The 21,026-nt window shown below is 42.0% G+C and overlaps 1 protein-coding gene across 3 annotated transcripts in view; it reads left to right on the top strand.

The window, feature by feature from the left end:
• Nucleotides 1-718: 718 nt before the first annotated feature.
• ATP11A (ATPase phospholipid transporting 11A) overlaps nucleotides 719-21,026 on the top strand; it is a 130,295-nt gene continuing 109,987 nt past the window's right edge. For all 3 annotated transcript variants that reach the window (XM_075057695.1, XM_075057697.1, XM_075057696.1), the window contains exon 1: nucleotides 719-964. In XM_075057695.1, coding sequence (XP_074913796.1) covers nucleotides 926-964 — 39 coding nt within the window. In that variant the 5' untranslated portion in view covers nucleotides 719-925. The remainder of the gene's footprint in view (nucleotides 965-21,026) is intronic.

Here is a 21,026-nt window from a genome sequence, read left to right on the forward strand (position 1 = left end):
CCCCTCACTCCGGCCACCGACCGGAGGACGCCTCTCGCCCCCTCAGCGGGCTCTCCGCCTCCTCACCTTCCCCTCAGCGTGGGGTTCCCGCCTCGCTTCTCCCGCACCGCACCGGTAGGACCACCGGGGGGGGGAGGGGGGCGAGCGAAGGGAGAAATGAGATTTTTAAAGGCTTTTTCACCTCTCGGCAGGTTTATATGCTCGCCCTCCCGGGGGCGGGGGCAGCCCCCGTTAAGCGCCCTTAACGGCGCCGGTACACCGGAGACACCCCGCTCCACACACGCCGCCTGTGGAAAAGGAGAAGGGGAGGGGCGGGGCTGCCGGCGCGCGCGCATGCTCGCCCGCCCAGCCCGCGTGACGTGCGTTACTGTGGAGGGAAGGGAGGAGGGAGGGGGGGGGGGCGCCCGGCGGGATCAAAGCGGGACCGGCGCGAGGCGGGGCCGGTTACCGGGCGGGTCCGTTTAACGTGAGGGGCGGGCGGCCCACCCCGCCCGCGGGATAAAGCCCTGGGCTGGAGCGTGAGGGGGGGGCGGGTGAAGCAGCAGCAGTAGCGGCGGCGGGGGGGCAGGCGGGAGCCAGGCGAGCCTTTCCCGGGAGCCGAGGCGGCGACTCGGCGGCGGCGGCTTTCCTTTCCGCCTTCCCTCAGCAGAAAGTGTTGTGGGGGCGGGGGGTGGGGGGGGCGCCGGGGCATGAGGGGCCGCGGGGCGCCGCGCCGCGGCGTCGGCGGCGGGGGGCATATGGCATAGCCGGGGAACGGCGGTGAGAGGCGGACCCGGTGGGGGGGGGGGGGTAAGAGCGGTCTTGTTGTGGGGTCGAGCGCGGCTCCCTGCATGTGGAAAGTGAGGCGAGTCAGGGAGCCCGGCGGCACCGGCGAGCAACCGGCGGCACGGTCCTGAGTACCTGGGCTAAGCGGCGGCCGCCCGCCATGGATTGCAGCCTCCTCCGGACCCTCGTCAGCCGATACGTGAGTACCGCCGGTTGGGCCCGTCCCGCCGTGGGGCCGCCTTCCCCTCACCCGCGGCGGGTTCCCGCCTGTGAGGAATCTTTCTCCGGGGCTTCCCGCCCTCACCGTGCAGCTCGCAGCCCCGGCGGGTGGGAGAGCCCCCGCCGCGGCGGAGGGGAAGCTGGCGAGGCTGTAAAACAAGCGGGTCTCCGTTGGGGTGAGCTGCATGGCCCCGGGTTTTACCGAAAGGGCTCGGTCAGGAGTTTGGCGGTCCCATGACTTGGGGGGGGCAGGCTCGGGGGCCGCTGTGCGTGATTTCCCTGGGGAAAACGAGGACGGAGCGGTTGTTCGTGGTTCCCTGCAGCCCCTCTCCCCGGCTGTCCTTCGCTAAACCAGAACGGGCTGACCCAAGTTCAAAGCACTGTGATTTACAGTGTGCTGAGGTACGTAGTTATCAGGGCAGATAAAACCTCGAGGGTTGTTTTTTTTTCTTTCTTGTCTTCCTTTTTTTTTTTTTCTTGTTATGTTGTTTCAGTCAAGCTGCGTTTTGTGGAATTGGCCAATTTAAATACGCCGGCGGATGGTCGGAATAGTCCCAAGTTTTTGTAGATGTGCGTGGTAAGATTCAAACGCGCTAAACTTGGTGTACTTTGGGGAAGGAGAGTTGATCTTGCTTGTTGGCCAGCATGTTTTCCCGCACCCATACCGTCCGAAAGAGCAAATCAGTAGTGCGTTAGAGTGGATCCCAGTGTAGGTTGAGGTGCGTCAGTGAGTACAAATCCCATTTCATCAAACCCCTAACATGCTTAGGATGGCGTTCAGTTTTAGTAAATTGGTTGAATGCCAGTAAGTGCAGGGTTATACAGTACAAGAGTCCGGGACCACCAATACCAGGAAACTGCAAATTTCTGCTTTTGGGTGTAGAAGAAATTTAAAAGAGATGGGGAGAGATAATAAGGATTTCCAGAGACATGTAGCTTTTCTTCCCATGCAGGAAGTACTGTAAGTAAGGAAACTTTCATGCTCTGACCAAACAAAAGTAAATACATTTAGTTTTGTGCGTGCCAAGAGCTATCAGCACATAATACGGACTGAAGTCTTTCACCTCTGCTATTTTTCTTTGTTCATATTTAAAAAAGAAAAAGTACTGAGGATTTTTTTTTTCCTGTTTACAATAGGGTATTATGTGGGATGAGGAGGGAATGGAGAGGTGAGTACTGAAAGCAGCTATGTGTATATGGATCCTTAGAAAGTGGCCCTGAGGGAAGGAGGAGAATATTCATAATAAGGTATAAGAGAAGCAGTAGTGTCTGTGATTATGCAAAGCTCAGGTGAACTGTGCTGAGGTCTGTTTGGAAGCAGGCAGGATCAGTTTGGCTGTAGTGATGTCAGTGCTGATCTAACTGTTGGATTCACTTTAAGATTTTTTTGTGTCCATGTGCTCCCATCTGGAGCCTGTACAAATAGTGCATTCATTGTGCACAGAGCATACTGTGGTCTCTTCTGCATAACATTGTTGCTACCCGCCCTTTCAAAGTAGGCTTAAGCATCAAATATGAAAGAAACAGGTTTGAGAGGATGTACATGAGCAGACAGCATGTTGAAAATAAAGCACTTGAGCTTTTAAGTTGTGGACTGTCATCACCCTCCTGCACTGCTGGTGAGAGTAACTCAGCAGTCTGAAAGCTAAATGCAACATTATTACATCCCATGTGAAGAAGCATTGCTATTTCCTAGATCACACCACTTTCTGTATTGTGTGTATGCATGCCAATAGGCTATGTCTAGATAATTGCCTAGCTGTTCCAGGCTGCCTTGTACATTTTCACCTGTTGCTTCTTGTTCTTTTGCATTCCTTCAGTTTCTTAATTTTGAATCCTTTATTCCAAGGAAAGATCCCTTTGAAAAAAGCTGCTGTAAGTAAACTTGTGTTCATCATCTCAGTACGGCCCTTAAGATCTGGCGAGCTGATGCCTGTGTGTGTTGTGTGTTTTCTTTTTGTTTTTTTTTATCTCCATGGCTCAAATATTTTTGTACAACTGCAGCAGTGGAAATGAAAATTAATAGTTTGAATGCTGGGCCTGAAACTGACTGCTGTACGTGAGTAGCAGATACACAGCAGCAGTATCACTCCATAGTTGTTCACCCGAGCTCTATACACACCAGCTACGCCTCAAATGTGGATGTGCCTGCCTCTTTCCAAGCTGCTTTTTAATAAGGGAGACAAGGTAGGGACACTTCTGCAGGAGAGTCAGAGAGGATAGGTATGTCTTGTGCCTATATCAAAGTAAGCTCAGGCTTGGGTTTAGTTAAAGTCTGTACAGAAACTATTCAGTGATTGAGGTCCTAGAACTATGAATTTTTGTTCTGCAAGTTGTGTCCTGGACTTGTTCAGCTGCAGGTCCTTCCCAGAGCAGGCTAATCTCTGGATTATCCTGAGAACCCTGGTTGATGCAGGCTGGAGATGTTGTTGAGGTAGCTGGGAGCTCTTACCAGTGGTATGGTGAGATTTTGGGATAACAAACAGTTGCTATGTGATGTACTAATGGAAACTTCTAATAGGATGGTTTCTAAGAGTCCTGCATCATTTCTTTTCTTTCCCTGTAATAAGTTGTAGGACATAAAGGCATAAGTTAAATACCAGGGTTCTTGTCCTGACTGTGAAGGTACCCCCATTCCCCTTTCCCTTACTGTTGTTGCAGTCACTGTCCTTAGGCAATGCAAAATAGCGCATATCTCTAAGGCCCTATACAAACGTAACGATGACTGGGTGCTGTCAGTTCAAGTTGAAGTCAGTTTCCTCGTTAGCATTTTCAAATATTTGTCTGCTGCTTTACCTGCATAGAGTGTTGCCTTTATCTTCCAGGCATTGGAACAGTTCAGTGATGTGGGTTGAATAAAATACATGTTCGGCATGCTAGTCATACTGTAGTTCATATCTCTTCACCAAGAGATGGTGTAGCCTCTTAGACATCACTGCCTCTGTCCTTCTCTTACTAAATTTCTAAATTGACGTTCTGTTGTTATGCCTCCTTATATCCATCCTGCAAATTTTTTTTTGTTTTCACTTCAGCTCTTATTTCCCCTCACCGTTACTGCAGCCATGCACAATTTATACAACTGTTGGTGAAGATTAACTTTCTATATAAAAGGTGCTCATGTCAGCTGCACTGCAGTGAAACAAAGTTCAATGTCGTTTTCTAAATCTTCATGATCCTTCAAGCTGAAATATAGCAAAGTAACTTTTCTTAATTGCATCTAATGAGATTATTCTGTATATTTTCCTGCTTAAAACTGTATGAGCTATAGTAGAGGCATCTTTAACAAAATAGAAATGCCTTTATATAAAGCTTTTCCACTATGTGGAACCATAGAATGGTTTGGGTTGGAAGGGACCTTAAAGATCATCTAGTTCCAACCCCCCCTGCCATGGACAGGGACACCTTCCACTAGACCAGGTTGCTCCAAGCCCCATCCAACCTGGCCTTGAACACTTCCAGGGATGGGACATCCACAGCCTCTCTGGGCAACCTGTTCCAGTGCCTCACCACCCTCACGGTAAAATTTTTTTCCCAATATCTAATCTGAATCTACCCTCTTTCAGTTTAAACCCATTGCCCCTTGTCCTATCACTACGTACCCTTGTAAACAGTCCCTCCCCATCTTTCCTGTAGGCCCCCTTTAAGTACTGGAAGGCCACTATAAGGTCTCCCTGGACCCTTCTCTTTTCCAGGCTGAACAACCCCAACTCTCTTGGCCTTTCCTCATAGGGGAGGTGCTCCAGGGATTCGTGGCCCTCCTCTCGACCTGCTCCAACAGGTCCATGTCCTTCTTATGTTGGGGGCCCCAGAGCTGGACGCTGTACTGCAGGTGGGGTCTCATGAGGGCAGAGTAGAGGGGGAGAATCCCCTCCCTCGACCTGCTGGTCACGCTGCTTTTGATGCAGCCCAGAATGCGATTGGCTTTCTGGGCTGTGAGCACACATTGCTGGCTCATACTCAGTTTTTCATCCACTAATACCCCCAAGTCCTTCTCCACAGGGCTGCTCTTGATCAGCTCATTGCCCAGCCTCTTTGTGCATTGGATTGTCCCAACTCATGTGCAGGACTTTGCACTTGGCCTTGTTGACCTTGATGAGGTTTGCATGGGCCCCTGTCTCAAGCCTGTCAAGGTCCGTCTGGATGGCATCCCTTCCCTCCAGCGTGTCAACCGCACCACACAGCTTGGTGGTGTTGGCAAAATTGCTGAGGGTGCACTCAAGCAAGAATCTGAATAAGACTTCTACAATAAGATAAATATGATAAATTTTGACAACTGTATTGTTTAATTTACTTTCCCAAATAATGGACATAATGGCTATGTGGGGGTAGTATGAAAATTGCCTTGGAGGGGGGTATACTGTTTGCCACATACTCTGTAAAAATATAACCTCTTTTTCTGGATGTTGCTTTGGCATCAGATAATATGCTTCTCTGGCTTCTCCTTGGATTGTTTGTTCATCTCCCAGATGATGTGTGCTACCCCTGGGAGGGCAACCTCACAGCCTGAGTATATGGAATTAGTGTGTACTGTCCTGTAAGTGTCATGCAGAGCCTGCTGTGTGCTGAGTAATGAGAGGAACTCGTTAGTTTAAGCAGTACAGTATTTAGGGGAAGAAACAAGCATACAATGATAATTAAAACTGTTTCCATACAAGATTAGCTTCTGTTTTATAGTTAGATTGTTTGGGACACTGTGTGGATATCATTAAGCTATGCATTCTGCCCATGTAACTGCAGTTGCATTGGTTTTCTCTAACTTATTTCTTGCTGATCTTGGGAATTCTGAAGTTCTTCCTCTGTATAGTCAAGAGATGGCTAATAATCTTAAGATGTCATCAAGACTTGTTTTATCTTTCATAAAATGAGCATTTACTTTCCTTCATAAAACATGTGCGTGTGTCTTTTACGTATTCATGATAGCTGTTTATGGCTGAATGTGGATTTGGATATCCCTGAATATTGTGGATTTGAATATATCAGGGTAATCTGGAAAAATGACACTCTTTAGCATGTTTGTTTGGGCACTAAATGGTTGCTAAATGTCTTGCAGTCTATGGTGACAGTCTGGTCTGTATTTGTAAGACAGCTGGCCCTCATCAGCAAATGCTCTTGTCCAGGTTGACAGCTTTGGGTTGTACAATAAATACTACTGTGTCAGAGGTCTGTATTACTGAACAGTTTTGGTTGCATTATGTAGTATATTTAAAGATCCTGCCACTTTATTGCTTCTCCTTTTTCAGGTTCTCCTATACTTAACATTGAGATCTGTAATCCTGAAGTATTTGTTGCCTGTGTAAATTTCTCCAAACGTGTATAGCAGCAGATAATATTTGCTTCCAGAAGGAGCAGTGGTTTATTACAGCTCCGGCCTCTGGGAAGGTGCTGGCCTATTAGTTCTGCAGATATTTCTGAAAAATCTTTTTTTGGGAGGTTGGAATAAATGAGTTTACAAATGGATGCTTTATTTTTCACTTCCATAGAAGTGGGTCAACTTTAATCATAGCTTGAGAAGATGATTGACTAGCCTAACCAGGAAGTTGTTAGCAGCTTTTAGCAAGTTCTCTACTAAATTTCATGGCAGCCTGTGGCATTTGGTCATTAGTTTAGATAATTTTGTTGTTTTTATTGACAATATAATTCTAAAATTGTTTTCTAATTAGATTTCTGAAGTATTTTACTTGTGTTTGTAGTCTTATTAGATGTAAATGAATATTGAGCTTCAGGGTTTTTTCTGTTTATCTAGCTTTGACCATTGGTAACTGCCTTGACCTGAAAGTTGCTGAAATTGTAAGCCGTGGTGCTCTGGAATTATTTGTGTCTAGAAGGACAGTCCATTTATCAAGCATTTCTAAGATCAGTTAATCTAAGATAAGCTAATCTAAATCTAAGATCATTTAATACATATGAGGGTACTCTTGCCTTCCAGTTCTTGCTTTTGCCTGCAGTTATTCAGCTTTGTCTGCACCCTTGCAGACTGGTATCAAACTAGTGCTGTCTAGATGTTTCTTAGTCAGGGTGCCTGTTAACATAAAAGCCGTTTTCTTCCTAGCTGTCACTTACAATAAGTCAAAAGGTTTGTGTTGCGTTTCTGTTTGTTTTTGTTTTTTTTTAATTCCATGGTTATAATTTGATAAAATATTAAGTTGTTTTAAATGTCACGTAAATGCGTTTATATACGGACTCTTTGTCTGCAAACTGTCCTGATTGTAGAAAAAGTGTTCTCAGTAGGAGCTATGTGTATATTGACAGGTCAGCAGTTAATAACGTGCTTTTCTTAAGTGTCTGTGTCCCTGCTATGTAATGCGTTTTTGCTATCTCTTGTGCAAGTCAGTGTGTCACAATGTTTTCTTGAAACCTGAGATGCTTCCCAACTCGCACCTCTGCTTCCCTGTGGGTACCAGTTCTTCCTTGTCTGGATGGTGCGACAGAATGCATCTAACAGCTTGATTAACTTCTGAATTCCTGTTTCCCCAAGCACCACTGCTTTGTTATTCTCCTAATTGGCTTTTTTGGGGGGTGGGGTGGGGTGAAGGCGGTGGGGAGGGCACGGGGGAAGAATCTGTATGGAGTGCTGCCTGCATACTTTTTCAGCCTGTCATTTAAAAAAGGCAACGTTTGAAAGCTTTACTTACCTCAGAAGTTAATTCTGCTGAACATTGAGTGTGGCTGACAGGATCTGGCACTTCTGCAAATTTAACTAGCTCTTGTGTACTAGTAGTGACTCTTGTGTTCATTCTGGTTTTGTAATGTGCTTTTAGGGTGTTTCAGTATAATCCCAGCCTCCCCGCCCCCCGACACTCTCCTTTCCCCCATCAATTATTTATTGCTGAGGGGCAATAAACATGGAGAAATGCATGGGCTTTGCCCCACCCCCCCAATTAGCTAATTTACACAAGAAAAACACAATTTCCTTTCTCTTTTGAGAACAAACAAATGAAAATAGGACATTGTGTATGTAAAACAGCTCGCTCACAGGAAGCCGGAGTATGTATTACAAATGGGTTGCTATTGACTACAAAATATTGCTCATCTGTGCTCATCAGATACTCTCTGGTAGTAGAAAATGCTTTTGGAGCATCTAAATTGTGGAAGTATTTCAGTGACTTAAAATAGATCAAGAACTTTTAACCTTGCCATTTTCAGCATCAAAAATACTTGTCTCTTCTGAGATGAGAACTGCATAGTTGCTTTTGTCTTTTGATAGCATGGTTTTTGATTTTTTTAAGAAAAAAATTATTTAATATAGTTCTGCTTTTATGCCTTTTTCTAAAGCACCACAGAGTATCAATACTGAAAGCAGGAAGCCTTTTCGAAATCACTTTTTTGGAGTGGAAGAGGGCAAGGACCAATGTAGCATACTTACAGCTTAGTATCTCTGATCACCGTTTCTCATTCATTCTTTGCTCATGTCCTACAATAGTAATTGAAACAAGAAAAATAGCAAGGTGGAATGGGATTTTTCTAATTAGTCTGCTTTTTAAACTCAAAACACTTAGAAAACAGTAACTCAGCTGCCAAGTAAAACGCAAATATCAGAGCTGGCTAGTGTTTGTGCTGTTGAGATGGGGATAATAAACTTATCTAACTAGGTTTAAGTGTGACTAGAAAATAGTTATGTTTTTGAGGAGCTGCAACCTGATTGACAGTGAGATGCCTCATCCATGTCATGCGCAGGTGTGGCGGGGAGAGGAAACCAAGAGAAATATGTGCCACAGAAAAGACTGAGCAGATGTTTTAGCACCTGTTATACAACTGGATTCAACTTTACTGGTTTTTTTGGGGGGGGTGTGAGCAAAATATCCTGCTTCTCCTCGTGCAAGTCTTTTAGATAAAATTTTTCTAGAATAATGCTTCTTATTTCACTGGTTTACCATTACACAGGATAATGTAGTATTTCTATTTGTGTAATTGTCAAGGGACATTTCAATTGAAGCTCATCCTGAGCAATGAGGCAAAATGACACTGGAATGCTATTATCTTCTCTGCTATAATTGCCATGGCAACAGCTGCAGGTAGACAAGGCAAACCAAGGATTCTTTTTCTGTATCATACAGACACCAGTTGTTTTTTTCCATTCCTCTTAGTAATGACTCTGAGAAGCCTGTGGCACAAACACGCTCTGAGTCATCATGAAAAGTGTTTTTGTTTTTTTTAATTGAACTTTGATTTTAATTTTGTAAGTGTTGAGTAGTTATGATACTATATTAAAAATGCACTCTTTCTAGGAAGAAACTGGCACCCTAGCTTGGATTTTTCAAGGAGACTGATGGGATGAGCCAGTAGCTGGGGAGTTTGTCTGGAACATCATGGAAGACCACAGGCTGATAAGGCACTTAAATATCTTTGTGGATCTCGATGTTAATTTCTCTGCACATTCATCTTTCCTTAGGACGGGGATGAGAGTATTGCCCAGCTCTTCTGTAGAGAGAAGTTGTAAGGGTAGTTTAATGCTTTCAGGTAATAAAATTATTATGTCCCAGGAAGAAAACTGGGTGTGGACATAAGCCTGTAATGACTGTGTTGTAGGGTTGGTTTTTTACTGTTACTTAAGTATCCTGCACTGCTGCTTCTGTTACCCCCAACTTCCCCCTTTATTCCTCCATCTGCATACATGCACGTGCATTCATACACAGATGTGTTCACATGTACTTCCTGAAATTGTATGCAGTTCATCTGGCAATGTCAAGATTTATGCCAAGATTTACCAAGGATCCAGCTGTGTATTAGTATTTAAAAAGAAAAGGGGGGAGAGGGCTTTATACTAACTCTTCTGTCTGGTTACTGAGGAACACTGTGAAACTGTGTTCTGGGATGCTTGTTCTTATACACATTATCCTGGTAGTTACTGCAAGCATGAAAGCTTAAGAAATTGGAGATTTCACAGGGACACTTTTCCATTTATTCTGCTCTTATCTGTAGACTAATTTCCCTTTTTGAAATAGGAGACTGCTTAATTTGTTTCCTTCATTAATCATTAAACTCATCTACATACGAGGCAGGGTGAGGGGGGGAATAGTGTTTCTCTTTCCTGGTGGCACTGACTAATCTCTTTGCTTTAGTCAAAAGAGGATTTCATCTAACCTATTTTAAATAGAGGATTAAGGACAATTAGGCTCTTCCTCTACTTCATCACTAAGATAGGATGTTGTGAAATCTTCTGAAAAGCACATCTGCTGATGCGCCAGTAAAGTTTTGCAAAATTAATGTTAATAATCAATATAGTTATATGCAGAAAAAGAAACTTCGTGTATGCGGTACTTGTCTAGAGAGAATAGTGTGGATGAACTGGGGAGAGGGAAGGAATTGACTGAACCATTTACTTGTTTTTTTGTTTCCAATGCTTCTAATTTGCATTGTGAAGTAGACATGTAGATGAACTGAAATGGATTTCTTGTTATTTGAATTGCGTTAGCAACTTGCAGTTCATGCTTAGCATTTTACATAGCCCTTCACATCTTTTCAAAGTACTATTAATGAGTTGTTTGCACAAATGATTATAATGAAGTACAAACACTAGTATTCATTATCTATGCTTGTATAACTATTTTATGCCACTCATAATGAATATAAGTGGCCTCTCTTGAGGTGGATCTGAATCAGCAGTGGAGTGTTTGGCTCTGGGGTCCCAAAGCTGACTTCAAGGAGAGTTGTGGTCTTCTGTTAAAATACATTTGGTGTCTTGCCTATGGCTTTGGTTTGATGCTATGCCTTTGCACACCTTCTATCTTTAGATGTTTTAATCCTGGTACCTCTTAGGCTATCATTATGATTTTAGCTGTGCAGATGGGCCTAGTATCAAACTGTACTGGTGAGTAACAGAAATGGCATATCAATCACTGGATAAGTTTTGGGTAGAGTATAACAAATGTGGAGGAAACATTGTTGAGAAAGTTGACCTGCTTATACTGTGATTTTTTTTGTTTTAATTTTTTTTTCAGAGGGAGAAGACATTATTTAAAATTAGCTGCTATGAAAGCTCTTAAAAACCAGGCTGCCATTTAATCTTACTATAAAATGTGCCTATGTAGAAACAGTCTCTTTCATTATGTGAAATATGATAGGTATGAGAGAGGATACTGCAAAGGTAGGCTTAAAACAGTTTATTGACCAAATCATAACTAAAAGAATAATTAACTTTTATGCTGATGTTAGCAGAAATGTAATGTAAATAAGGCTGGACATTTTGCTTTGGTTAGAAAGACTTAGACTATAAGCAGATTTTGATTGATTAATGTTAGTGCTTTTCTTTAGTTTAATGTTCATCATTTTCTCTGTAAACATGGAATGTACTGAAATGGTGGTGTTATTCATTGGTGTTTAATGCACCAGCACATGTGTGTGTTACAGAAGAGCTGCAACTCCTTTCCAGTAAGTTATGTGTAGTTTCCTTTTCTTCGATCTATCAGTGGAATTAACAGTAACTGTGATCTTAAGAGTTATCTTAATCTTTCACATTCTAGCCTCCTGACCACTAGTATGAACTTTGGAAAGCTTAACTCTTATATAAACCTTCTGTTCATCTAGGCTTAAAAAAAATAATCAAAGATTTCTCAGGTAACCTCAAGTATTACAAACATTGTCAAGTTAATTTAGTGTTTAAAATCCAATATATAGATTTTGAAATGTGTTATACTGTCTCATTATTAAGAATGTTTGGTATTTTTATCCTTTTGTACCATATTTTCAATTCCTGACTATCTTAAAGCAGTCCTAGGGGTTCTGAACAAATCCACTCTTTCTTGTTGACTTTAAGCTCTTTGTAGGAATGTATATCCTCTGTACAGCACATATATAGCCATTTAAATATATGGCTGGTCTTTAATATCATAGTTGGGAGGATGGGGGCAAGTGGGTTAAAGCTGAGATAAGAATTTTATTTAATGACAGTCATTGAGCATAACTACAAAATTCTTTCATCTTCTAAGATGAAAAAAAACCGAACAACCAACCAAAACCCAAAACTAACCCACGGGGTTATCATAACCCGTGAATGCTGTAGTATTGTAATCTCTTAAACAGTGTTAACTGACTGCTTACTATTTACAGTTGTCAGGTGACCAGGTGGCCTAATTTGGAAGGAGGTGCCTGTGTATTGGCACTGGGAGGGGAGAGATGAAGAGAAAATGACAAAAGCTCTGTCCTCAGCCCTGAACTGCATGATCACTTTAAGATCATTCATGAATACGTTGACTTCTTGATGCTGTAAGTTTTTGTCTGACATAAGGAGGCTACACTTCCATACTCAATGGCTGTAATGACATAGAAGCAATAGGAAAGCTTCACATGCTTTTGTGAAGCAGTGCACAGTGAACATGGGCAGGTATAAAAACACAGGTTTATACAGGGCAGTCTGGACTGTGGTTTTGCAATCTCCTCTCTCTTTCAGCCCAGGAGGTCTCAAATTTGAAAGGCTTATCTTTTTTTCCTAATGGAAGGTTCTTAAGCCCCTGACTTCTTCCTTCCTAAGAAGTGAAAAGTTTACCTTGAGCATTTCTACTCTTACTCTCTGCTGTAACTCGTTCAAAGAGCTTTTATGTCAGGATATATAAAAAATAAGTGTGGGTGGTTTTTTTTTTAAAATACATTAAAAAAAATGACTTGAGGCTAGGTTTCTACTGGGCTTGTATAATTAGAATATCAGTATTCCTTTGCTCTTTTCCTGTATTTAACAAATTATAAAATATTTTAAACTGAAAATAATAATGCTTTTACACATGTGTTTGCTTTTTTGCCTGTTAAAAATGATGACAAAAGCCAAACAAAGTTTGGTTGACTCATGGTTGTAGGTGAGTCATTAAGTGAGACAACTGCAAATACTTGAAAACGTTTAAGGCTAGTAAGACTGTGGCATTGACTTTTCTTGCCTTCTCCCTCTGTCCTCAGTCAGACCACTTAATTCTGCTTAGAATGACTTCTTTCTGCTGCACAATAGCATCTGCTTGGTTATGTGGCTCTTGGCTGATCTTTGAAGAGCATTAAGATGAGGGGGGGAAAGTTCCACTGCACTCTTCACTGTCAAATTCATACCTGTGTCTTGGAGATGCACAGGGGAAAAGCAGAAGAGGAGTAGAAAAGCACGTTTGTAGCATTGTTGCTGGCTGCAGGCAGCCGCATCTTTTCACTTCTTCCTTGAACTGATTAAAAGTGTGATCTGGTCTTCAGTTTCTCGGAGTACATAGAAAAGACCAAAGCAGAAATGTTAAGCAGGCTGATGCAGCAATATACAGCTCTTGTAATCTGTCAGAAGGGACTCTGGCAGTAGAGACAGGTTTGCCCTTTCTTTTCCCTTCTATTTTGGATGTGCTGCTGGCTTGTTGATAGATACCTGTTTTACTTCACTCTGGGTGACAAACCATTCGGCAATGAGTATATGTGGGTATATTCCAAAAATGGTAACTGTTGCTCTGGGTTTGAAGCTGAAATGGGTAAAGTAGTAGCAAGTTTCACTGAGGGAAGAGTGCTGCCAAGTGCCAGGGTTCTAGGTGGTGCTTCTATCTGGGATGCAGTGACATCCCAGAGCAATGGCTGATGAGTCAGGGCTGATTTGACAAGTTGCTGACATCCATGAAACACTGGCTTGTTTTGTGGGTAGCATCTGGCATCAGAAAAGAAGTAATTGGGAGAGGGGTGGGAGTTAACACTTCATATAAATGTCAAGAAGCTTTATGATTTATGGAATGAGGAGAAGCGTTTGGGGGACTACATACTGGAGGGAATGTTACTTAAAAATCAACCAACCAACCAGGAAATAACTCCAGTCTTTCCTCCCCAAACTAACCCTGTGATGTGCACTCTCTTGTAGCACTTGTGTGTCATGTGGCTCGACCTTCCCAAAGTTCTAAGTGCAATCAAAGTGTAATGACTTGGGGGAAAATGGAAAGCCATTATATGCTTAGCATTTCCTCCCATGTGTATATTAGAACATGTTTGGTTGAAATAAGGATGCTAGCCAGCACAGGGATCCTTTGTTAAGATTGTGAAAGCCTATAGCACCTTTAACTCTCACAGGCAACTGTGGGAGACTGGTAAAGGAAGGTTTCTTTGGTTTAGTGTGGAGGCCAGTGTCAGATGCTTAAAAATCAAGGTTTTCTCTGCATGAAGACAAGGTGTATGTGATCTGTTTCACTAAGGATATTTGTAATTAATTTGTTCTGAAAATAATTATTTAAACTTGGTATTTCTAAAACAGGCAACAAAAAAATTTGTTAATGTCAGACTAGTCTTCTAACCTGCATTATTCTGATTCTAAAATAAGAACTGTTGACTTCTGCTTAGTGTTAATTTACAGGAGAAAATACTTTCTTGTCTCTTTTGCAGCCATCTTGGATTTAATCTCTGAGCAGATGGTAATAATAAGACATCCTAGTTTAAAACAGGCTCTGTGGATAAAGCTGCATAACATCTTAAAGTGATAACCTACAGACTCCACAGGTTGTTATTCTAAGCAGTAATTATACTGCTTGGTATGCTTCAAGATTTTCATAATAGAAGTTCACAACAACTTCCCTGTGTTCATCTGCTCAGTAAAAACTACTGTAGGCGGAGCTGAGGCTCTAATAGCTGTGGACCTGACCAGGTTAAAGTGCTGTTCCTGGTTCCTGTTGTTCCAGTTAAAGAAAAATTACTGCAGTCAGCCTATACCCAGTTATTGTCATCACTCTCTACTGGCTTTAATTGTTCATGTGGCTATTCTGAAACCTTTTGCCATAAACAATAGTTTTTTCTCAGATTACTGAGTAATTTGTTAAGCTGACTGATACATGTTCCTTAATTCAGATATTTGTAATATCTGAGGAAGCCCAAACCTTTATGAAAGAGGATGGTAGTAAGGAATTAAGTGGGTGGGGAGCTGTGGATGGGAAACTCTTCTGGAGCATGAAGAGGCTACATGCCTATAACTTAATTTGGAAGCCACTGATGTGTAAGTGTGACCTGAGAGGCTGGAAAAGAAAAGCTGCTAGACTTTAATTAGTAACAAATAGTATGACAAAGCTTGTACCCTTGAGACTTAAACTGTTTGGTCTCAGCTTTCATGACAAGATAGTTGTGTCACCATGGAGCACTGACTCTGGGTGCATGTGCTCCGAGAGCTACATTTAGGTGTTGAAACTACATGAGTGTTCAGTTTGGGGAGGTGTGGGAATGGTAGAAAGAAGATGGAAAATACCATCAACTCTAGATGTCTGTATAAACAGACTTACTTATTCAATGCCATTACCATAAAAAAATACTGGATCATGATAATGGCCTGTAAGCTGTTCTTGAAGGACTTCTTACTGGGTTAAGAGCTGACGAGTTCTGGAAAGGTTCTGAGGCCTTGAGTAAAGGGTAGTGAAGGTTATTTGTTTGGAAGAAAAGTATGGAAGTAAGACCCCCTTGATCTCAGTGTACCTGACTAAGGTTGTCTTAAAATAGTTTGGGGTGTGTTAATGCAATGGGTTTCTATCTCTGTTTTAAAATACCAAAGAGAGAAGGAAGGTGAAAGAATATTCTATAGAACAGAGGGAGTCCTTGGCTGAAAGAGAAGCTTGAGCACTTAATATCATGTGCTTGAAGTCATGTGCTGTAATGTGTCCTTCTGTGGTTTCTGAGCTGGTGGCTGAGGGACAGCAAGCTATAAATACTTCTGTTCTCCACTTATGTGGTCAATTGAAGCTTGCTGGAACTTTTAAATAAAACTTGACCACTAAATTGGCAAATTAGGCCAGCTTTCCTCCTCCTGATTGTAGTTTGCTCTTAAAAAAAAAAAAGGCAAAGTGAATCTACCAGCTTAAGTGATTTAAATTGTGGGATGCACTCTTGAGAGGTGTGTTCTAAAAGAGGAGCTGGAAGCTTTGACAGACTGCTGCAGGAGGAAGATTTTTCTTCCTCTCTTTGAAGAAGACTTCTGAAGTATTAATGATACTCCTTCCATACTGGGCTTAGCCTTTCCATCTGTTTACGTGAGCTATTGGTTTTTGCTAAAAATGTTTATTTTCATTAGCAAATGTGTTAAAACCTCTGGTCTCACCTTGCACAGTTCATGCGTGTGCAGTCTGTTTGCCAGCAGCCTTTAAAACACTGGAGACATTCCTGAAAAGGCTTAAATTCTGAGCCTGGGCTTTAGCTATAATTGATACCAGAAAGTATACAACCCTTGGTCTGGGTGGTATCTAACAGCCTCACATGGCTTGCTGAAGCACAGTTCGTCCAGCTTTGCTTCTTCTGCAGGTGGTTCAGGATGCTCTGTTTTTCTGTGCACTATCTCAGAATAATATACTGGTCTTTAAGCCCAGATGCATCCCATTCCGGTGCCTCAGTTTCCCTTTAGTGCTGCCTCTGCTGATCTTACTATGCTTCCTGTCTCTTCTGTAAAGCCTTTCTTATAGGTCTCTTTCTGCTCAGGTCTCCTGGTTCATTGTTCCATAGCTGTCCTCCTTCAGCCTGTATTCTGATGTCAGTAGGGCTTCTCTGTGGTTCTGTGCTGAAGCTTCTCTATCTTCTCATATGCATTCCTTTTGAGAAGTTACAGGAAACAACATAGTGATCTCCAAATGAGTTTTCCTGGCCTAACAGAGAAATTGCCTCCCTCCTTCCCACAGTCTGATTTTGGGTCATCTGGTCCCCAGCTGACCAAATCAGCTGTTGTGTGGTGGGCCTTATGCAGGAGGGATAAATTGACCCTCGTGTCCTTTGAAGATCCAACTGCCTTTGGTGCTTGCCAAAGTACAGCCAACAAAACATGCTTTTGTTATCTCCCTCAAACTGAGCTGAAGCATATGATTGAAAGGGTTATGCTATACTAGGTTACTAAATATATTTTTGCATGACTCTCTTACACTAAAAACACAATGATGGCCATCTCCAGTAATGATGGGAGTACCTTCTCTGGGTTGACATCAGTGCCAAAACTTTATTTTAGTACCTTCTCAAGTCATTAGTACAGAAAACAGTGCAGCTGTCTTGGCAGGCTGTGCTAGGAAGAAGTGCAGTTCCTAATTTAGTGGGTATCTGTCTGATTGATGCATTTGAAAGTGGCAATTCAGACTGGCAGCAGAAGAGGATTGGAAGCTGGTGCTGAGCACAGTAGCAATTAGCTTATGGTAGCTCAGGGCTTCTTCAGTCTTTACAGTGGGGGAAGAATTGTTAGTGTGTTCACCCTCTGCTCTGAGAAATGGATTGCAGAATGGTCAGTGTTGCAGCCTGGTTGCTTGTTGCTAGGAAGGGGGTTAGAAAATAAAGGTACCTTTTTGAAATAGGTGCCTTGCTGTCCTGAGACCGAAGGCCTTGAAACTTTGGCCTGGCCTACTAGCTAGAAAGCAAGCTTCATACCTGGGAGAATCACCTGAAAACATTCCTAGCCAGCATTATTTTGGTCTTGTCCAGGTCTGTTCTGGAAGATTTTTGTTTATCTGAGTAATGATCTGATGCTTAGGCTGGGAAGTTTTTGTGAAGGCAGTGGTTGCTACTGCTTCACTTCAAACAAAACTTAAAATCTGGAAGCTTGTTATCACAGGCACGTGGTTTGCAGGATGTTGTGATACTTAATAGTGTCTTTGAAGAATTTTGTAGAGAGAGCAAGTAGCTGAGGGAAGTGTGTTCCTTTGGCCTCTTGCTGGAGACTCACTGGGAAAAATCTTTGCTTTGCAGCATGTGCTGAGTCCTGCCAGAAGCCAGCAATTGTGGTGGTTATTGCTGCAGTGCAAGCTGTAGCTCTTTCAATTGGGATAGGTAGCTGTGCTTTTAAATCTGAAAGTTCCAGTGGGGTTGCTAAGTCTCATCATTGTGCTGTGTGCCTGTTGCTTTGCCAGAGCAGCTATGTAAAAGCTTGGTGGAACAATAGATTTAATGTAAGGTTGAAACTTTCCTTTGGTGACAGGGGATGGGATACTGAAGATAGTGTGTTACTTTAAGGGCCCTGCATTCTGCATCATCTTATGGGTTGTCTTGTGGATGTTACACTCCTAGTTGGATTTGTTAGGTTTGCTGTTCTGAAGGTAGAAATGTTGCTGGTAGAATAGGTATACTTTCATTGCATACATGAAGTTGGTAAACACTTGTAACCTTTCTAGGTTTGTAACACACACTGATGGAAAGCTGTATGGGGAAACAAGTTGATTGGTTTTTTTGTTTCACTAAAAATGTTTTACTTTTTTTCAGGTAGTGAGAAATGTCTGTTTTATGGAAAACTACTTGATGCATGTTGACCTTAAAGCAAAGGGTTAAGCTGTCTTGTGGGACTGCTTTTTGTCCTGGAAGGAATCAGCAGTGAAAGTCAGGCCCTCAGCTTTATTTGCATTTCCTAGCTATTGTCCTCTTGCCAGCATCCTTTAAATGTTTTATATGTAGCTTTTGTATTTTTCTAATGCATAACATTTGTATGCAGTGTTTCTTGTGATGATGCCAGAACAGCCATATAGTAAATATTTAATAAGAGTGGTAAAGATTTCTTGTTCTCAACAGGCTAAAGTCCTGATCTAAAGGAAATGAAATTGCCATTCTAAATTATTTATGAAATGCTGCACATAAGGAGATTGGGTTTGTTTGGTTTATGATACATAGATGGCAAGAGTAATGGTCTTAGTTGAGTTAAGACATAAATGGTGTAGGTGGGTTTTAAGCATGATAAAAAAAAAAAAATCTAAGTAATCCCACTTTTATGGCTGAGGGTGATATATCTTCATCCCAGATGGTAGCTGTAGTGCTAGTTGGATGTTGGAAATTCTGTTGCTCCATGCTTCAGCTGACTCAATTTTAGGAGGGCTTGCTTTGTAATCCTTGTTCTGAAAAGCATGAATTAGAATCATAGAATCGTTTAGGTTGGAAAAGCCCTTTAAGATCAAGTCCAACCGTCAACCCAACACCACCATGCCCACTAAACCATGTTCTGAAGTACCATGTCTATGTGTTTTTTGAACACTTCCAGGAATGGTGACCCCACCACTTCCCTGGGCAGCCTGTTCCAATGCCTGACAACCCTTTCAGTGAAGAAATTTTTTCTAATATCTAATCTAAACCTCCCCTGGTGCAACTTGAGGCCATCTTTTCTCATCCTATCACTAGTTACTTGGTAGAAGAGACTAGTACCCACCTCACTACAACCTCCTTTCAGGTAGTTGTAGAGAGCCGATAAGGTCTCCCCTCAGCCTTCTTTTCTCCAGAATTGTTTGCTTGAAAGTCTTAACAATGGAACTGTCACTTTTTAAAAAAAAAAAAAAAAAGTATTTTTTAGGATGGTAGACATGGCTGTCAACTCTCATGGGAACATGAATTCTCCTTGTGATTTACTAGTATTTAAAGATGACAATGATTATTGGTATAGCTACAGCTTCAGTGTAAGGGGAAAGCACATGAAGCAAGTGTGGTTGATGCTTTGAGTGTGTAACAGAACTTGTGAAAAGTATTCTTCCTTCTTTGTTCAAATGCAAAAGAAAAGTATTCAAACTGGTTGAGGCTAGGGAGGAGTGAACAGAAGTAGTGAGGTATATAAGGTACAGGAGACCAAAGCTGTTACAGAAGAAAAAAACAACAGTGTGGGTTCCCCTCTGTCCTGAGACACAAAGCCTGAGACGGTGCAAGCCCTTGGATGTTTTATCGGTTGAGAGGCCTGGTACCTGGCCCTTCTCCCCTTCCTCACTGTTACTGTTCCATTTCTGTTGCATGGAATGAAGAGTGATAAAACTGAGGAAAGATGTGAAGACATCTTCAGAAGGTAGGAGCTTACCTACTTCTCACAGCAAGGGTCCGCCATTTGAGGAGGTAGCTGTCTGCTGAGAATGTGCTTCCTTTCAGCATTACCATTTTCATAGGTGGTTCTCCCACCCACCCTGGGACCACGGCTCTCTTCAGGGATAATAAATCTTTATTTCAAAACTGAGTCTGTGGTAGTGATGGGAGACACACACCAAGAAGGCCCTTACCCAGCTCACTGTAGGCTTTTAAATGTAATCCTGGTCTGGTGAGAAGGCATTGTAGTTTTTAGAGCATTAAAAAAGGGAATGAGCAAGATTGCTGGGCAAACAAATGAGGGCTGTGCCTGAGAGGAACAATCCTTTTCTAAGTAAAAAACTCAAACATACTTTCATGCCTCAACTCTGCAGTTTACTTTCGATGTTGGGATTGACTTTTATGTACTAGTATTAATTTCCTTTCTTGCTGCTTATGCTCCAAACAAGAATATAAGTTGCCTTTTATAAGTTCAAGTGTATCTGGAGTGAAAGCACAATATTATCTTTAGAAACACATGAATGTGTCCAGCAACTTTTAACATAAATTATCCAAATTCACTTTTTTCCAAATGGGGAAAGACAGATGCAAAGTGCACCCATGGAAGTTAAGCTTCATAAAAATGAAGTTCCTGCTTTATATTGCATCTCACTGGGATTGCAGTACTGTCTGTCTTTGTTTTCCTTTAAAATAAAGCCATTCTAAAGCCGTTACAGTGTGTGCATGTATCTGGCTGTCTGTTTTCCACTTCTGTAGAAGTGACCTTTCAAAAGAGTAGTTCAAAGCACAGACATTAGATTGCTCTTCAAGTAATACCACCTCTGAAAATGCTGATAGTTCCTCTGTTTTTATGAGCCTGTTATATTTCTGTTTTGGGTAAGACAGAAAGATAAAATCCTTGCTATTGAGATTTTTTTAAAATTTAAATTTTAAATTATAACCTGGTCTTAATAAATACACATGAATACTATGAAATATATTATAAGAACATTAAAGAGGTTTTAATGATTTCTTTTTTGAATTGGTCATTAGGTTTGGCTTAAAGCTACTGTGGTTTGCTTCAGAAATGTGGTGGTGGGGTGTATTTAAGTGGTGGGCATTATTAGGTGCGAGAAATATGATGAAATCAAACTTACCTCTTTCATGGCAATAATCCTTCCGTAGAAGAGATGTGAAAGCAACTTCTGCCAGTGGTATGCAATCTTTCTGCCAACTCCTGATGTCTGTTGGGGGACTGAAACAGCCTGCTAGTTAACTTTCTAACAGTTGTTTTGCATGCTGTATCCTTAATGAAAGACGTGGTAGCAGATGTGTGCGTGTTAATATTGCTGAACCTT

This window comes from Buteo buteo, chromosome 25 (assembly GCF_964188355.1).
Source record: "Buteo buteo chromosome 25, bButBut1.hap1.1, whole genome shotgun sequence".
Classification (NCBI taxonomy): domain Eukaryota; kingdom Metazoa; phylum Chordata; class Aves; order Accipitriformes; family Accipitridae; genus Buteo; species Buteo buteo.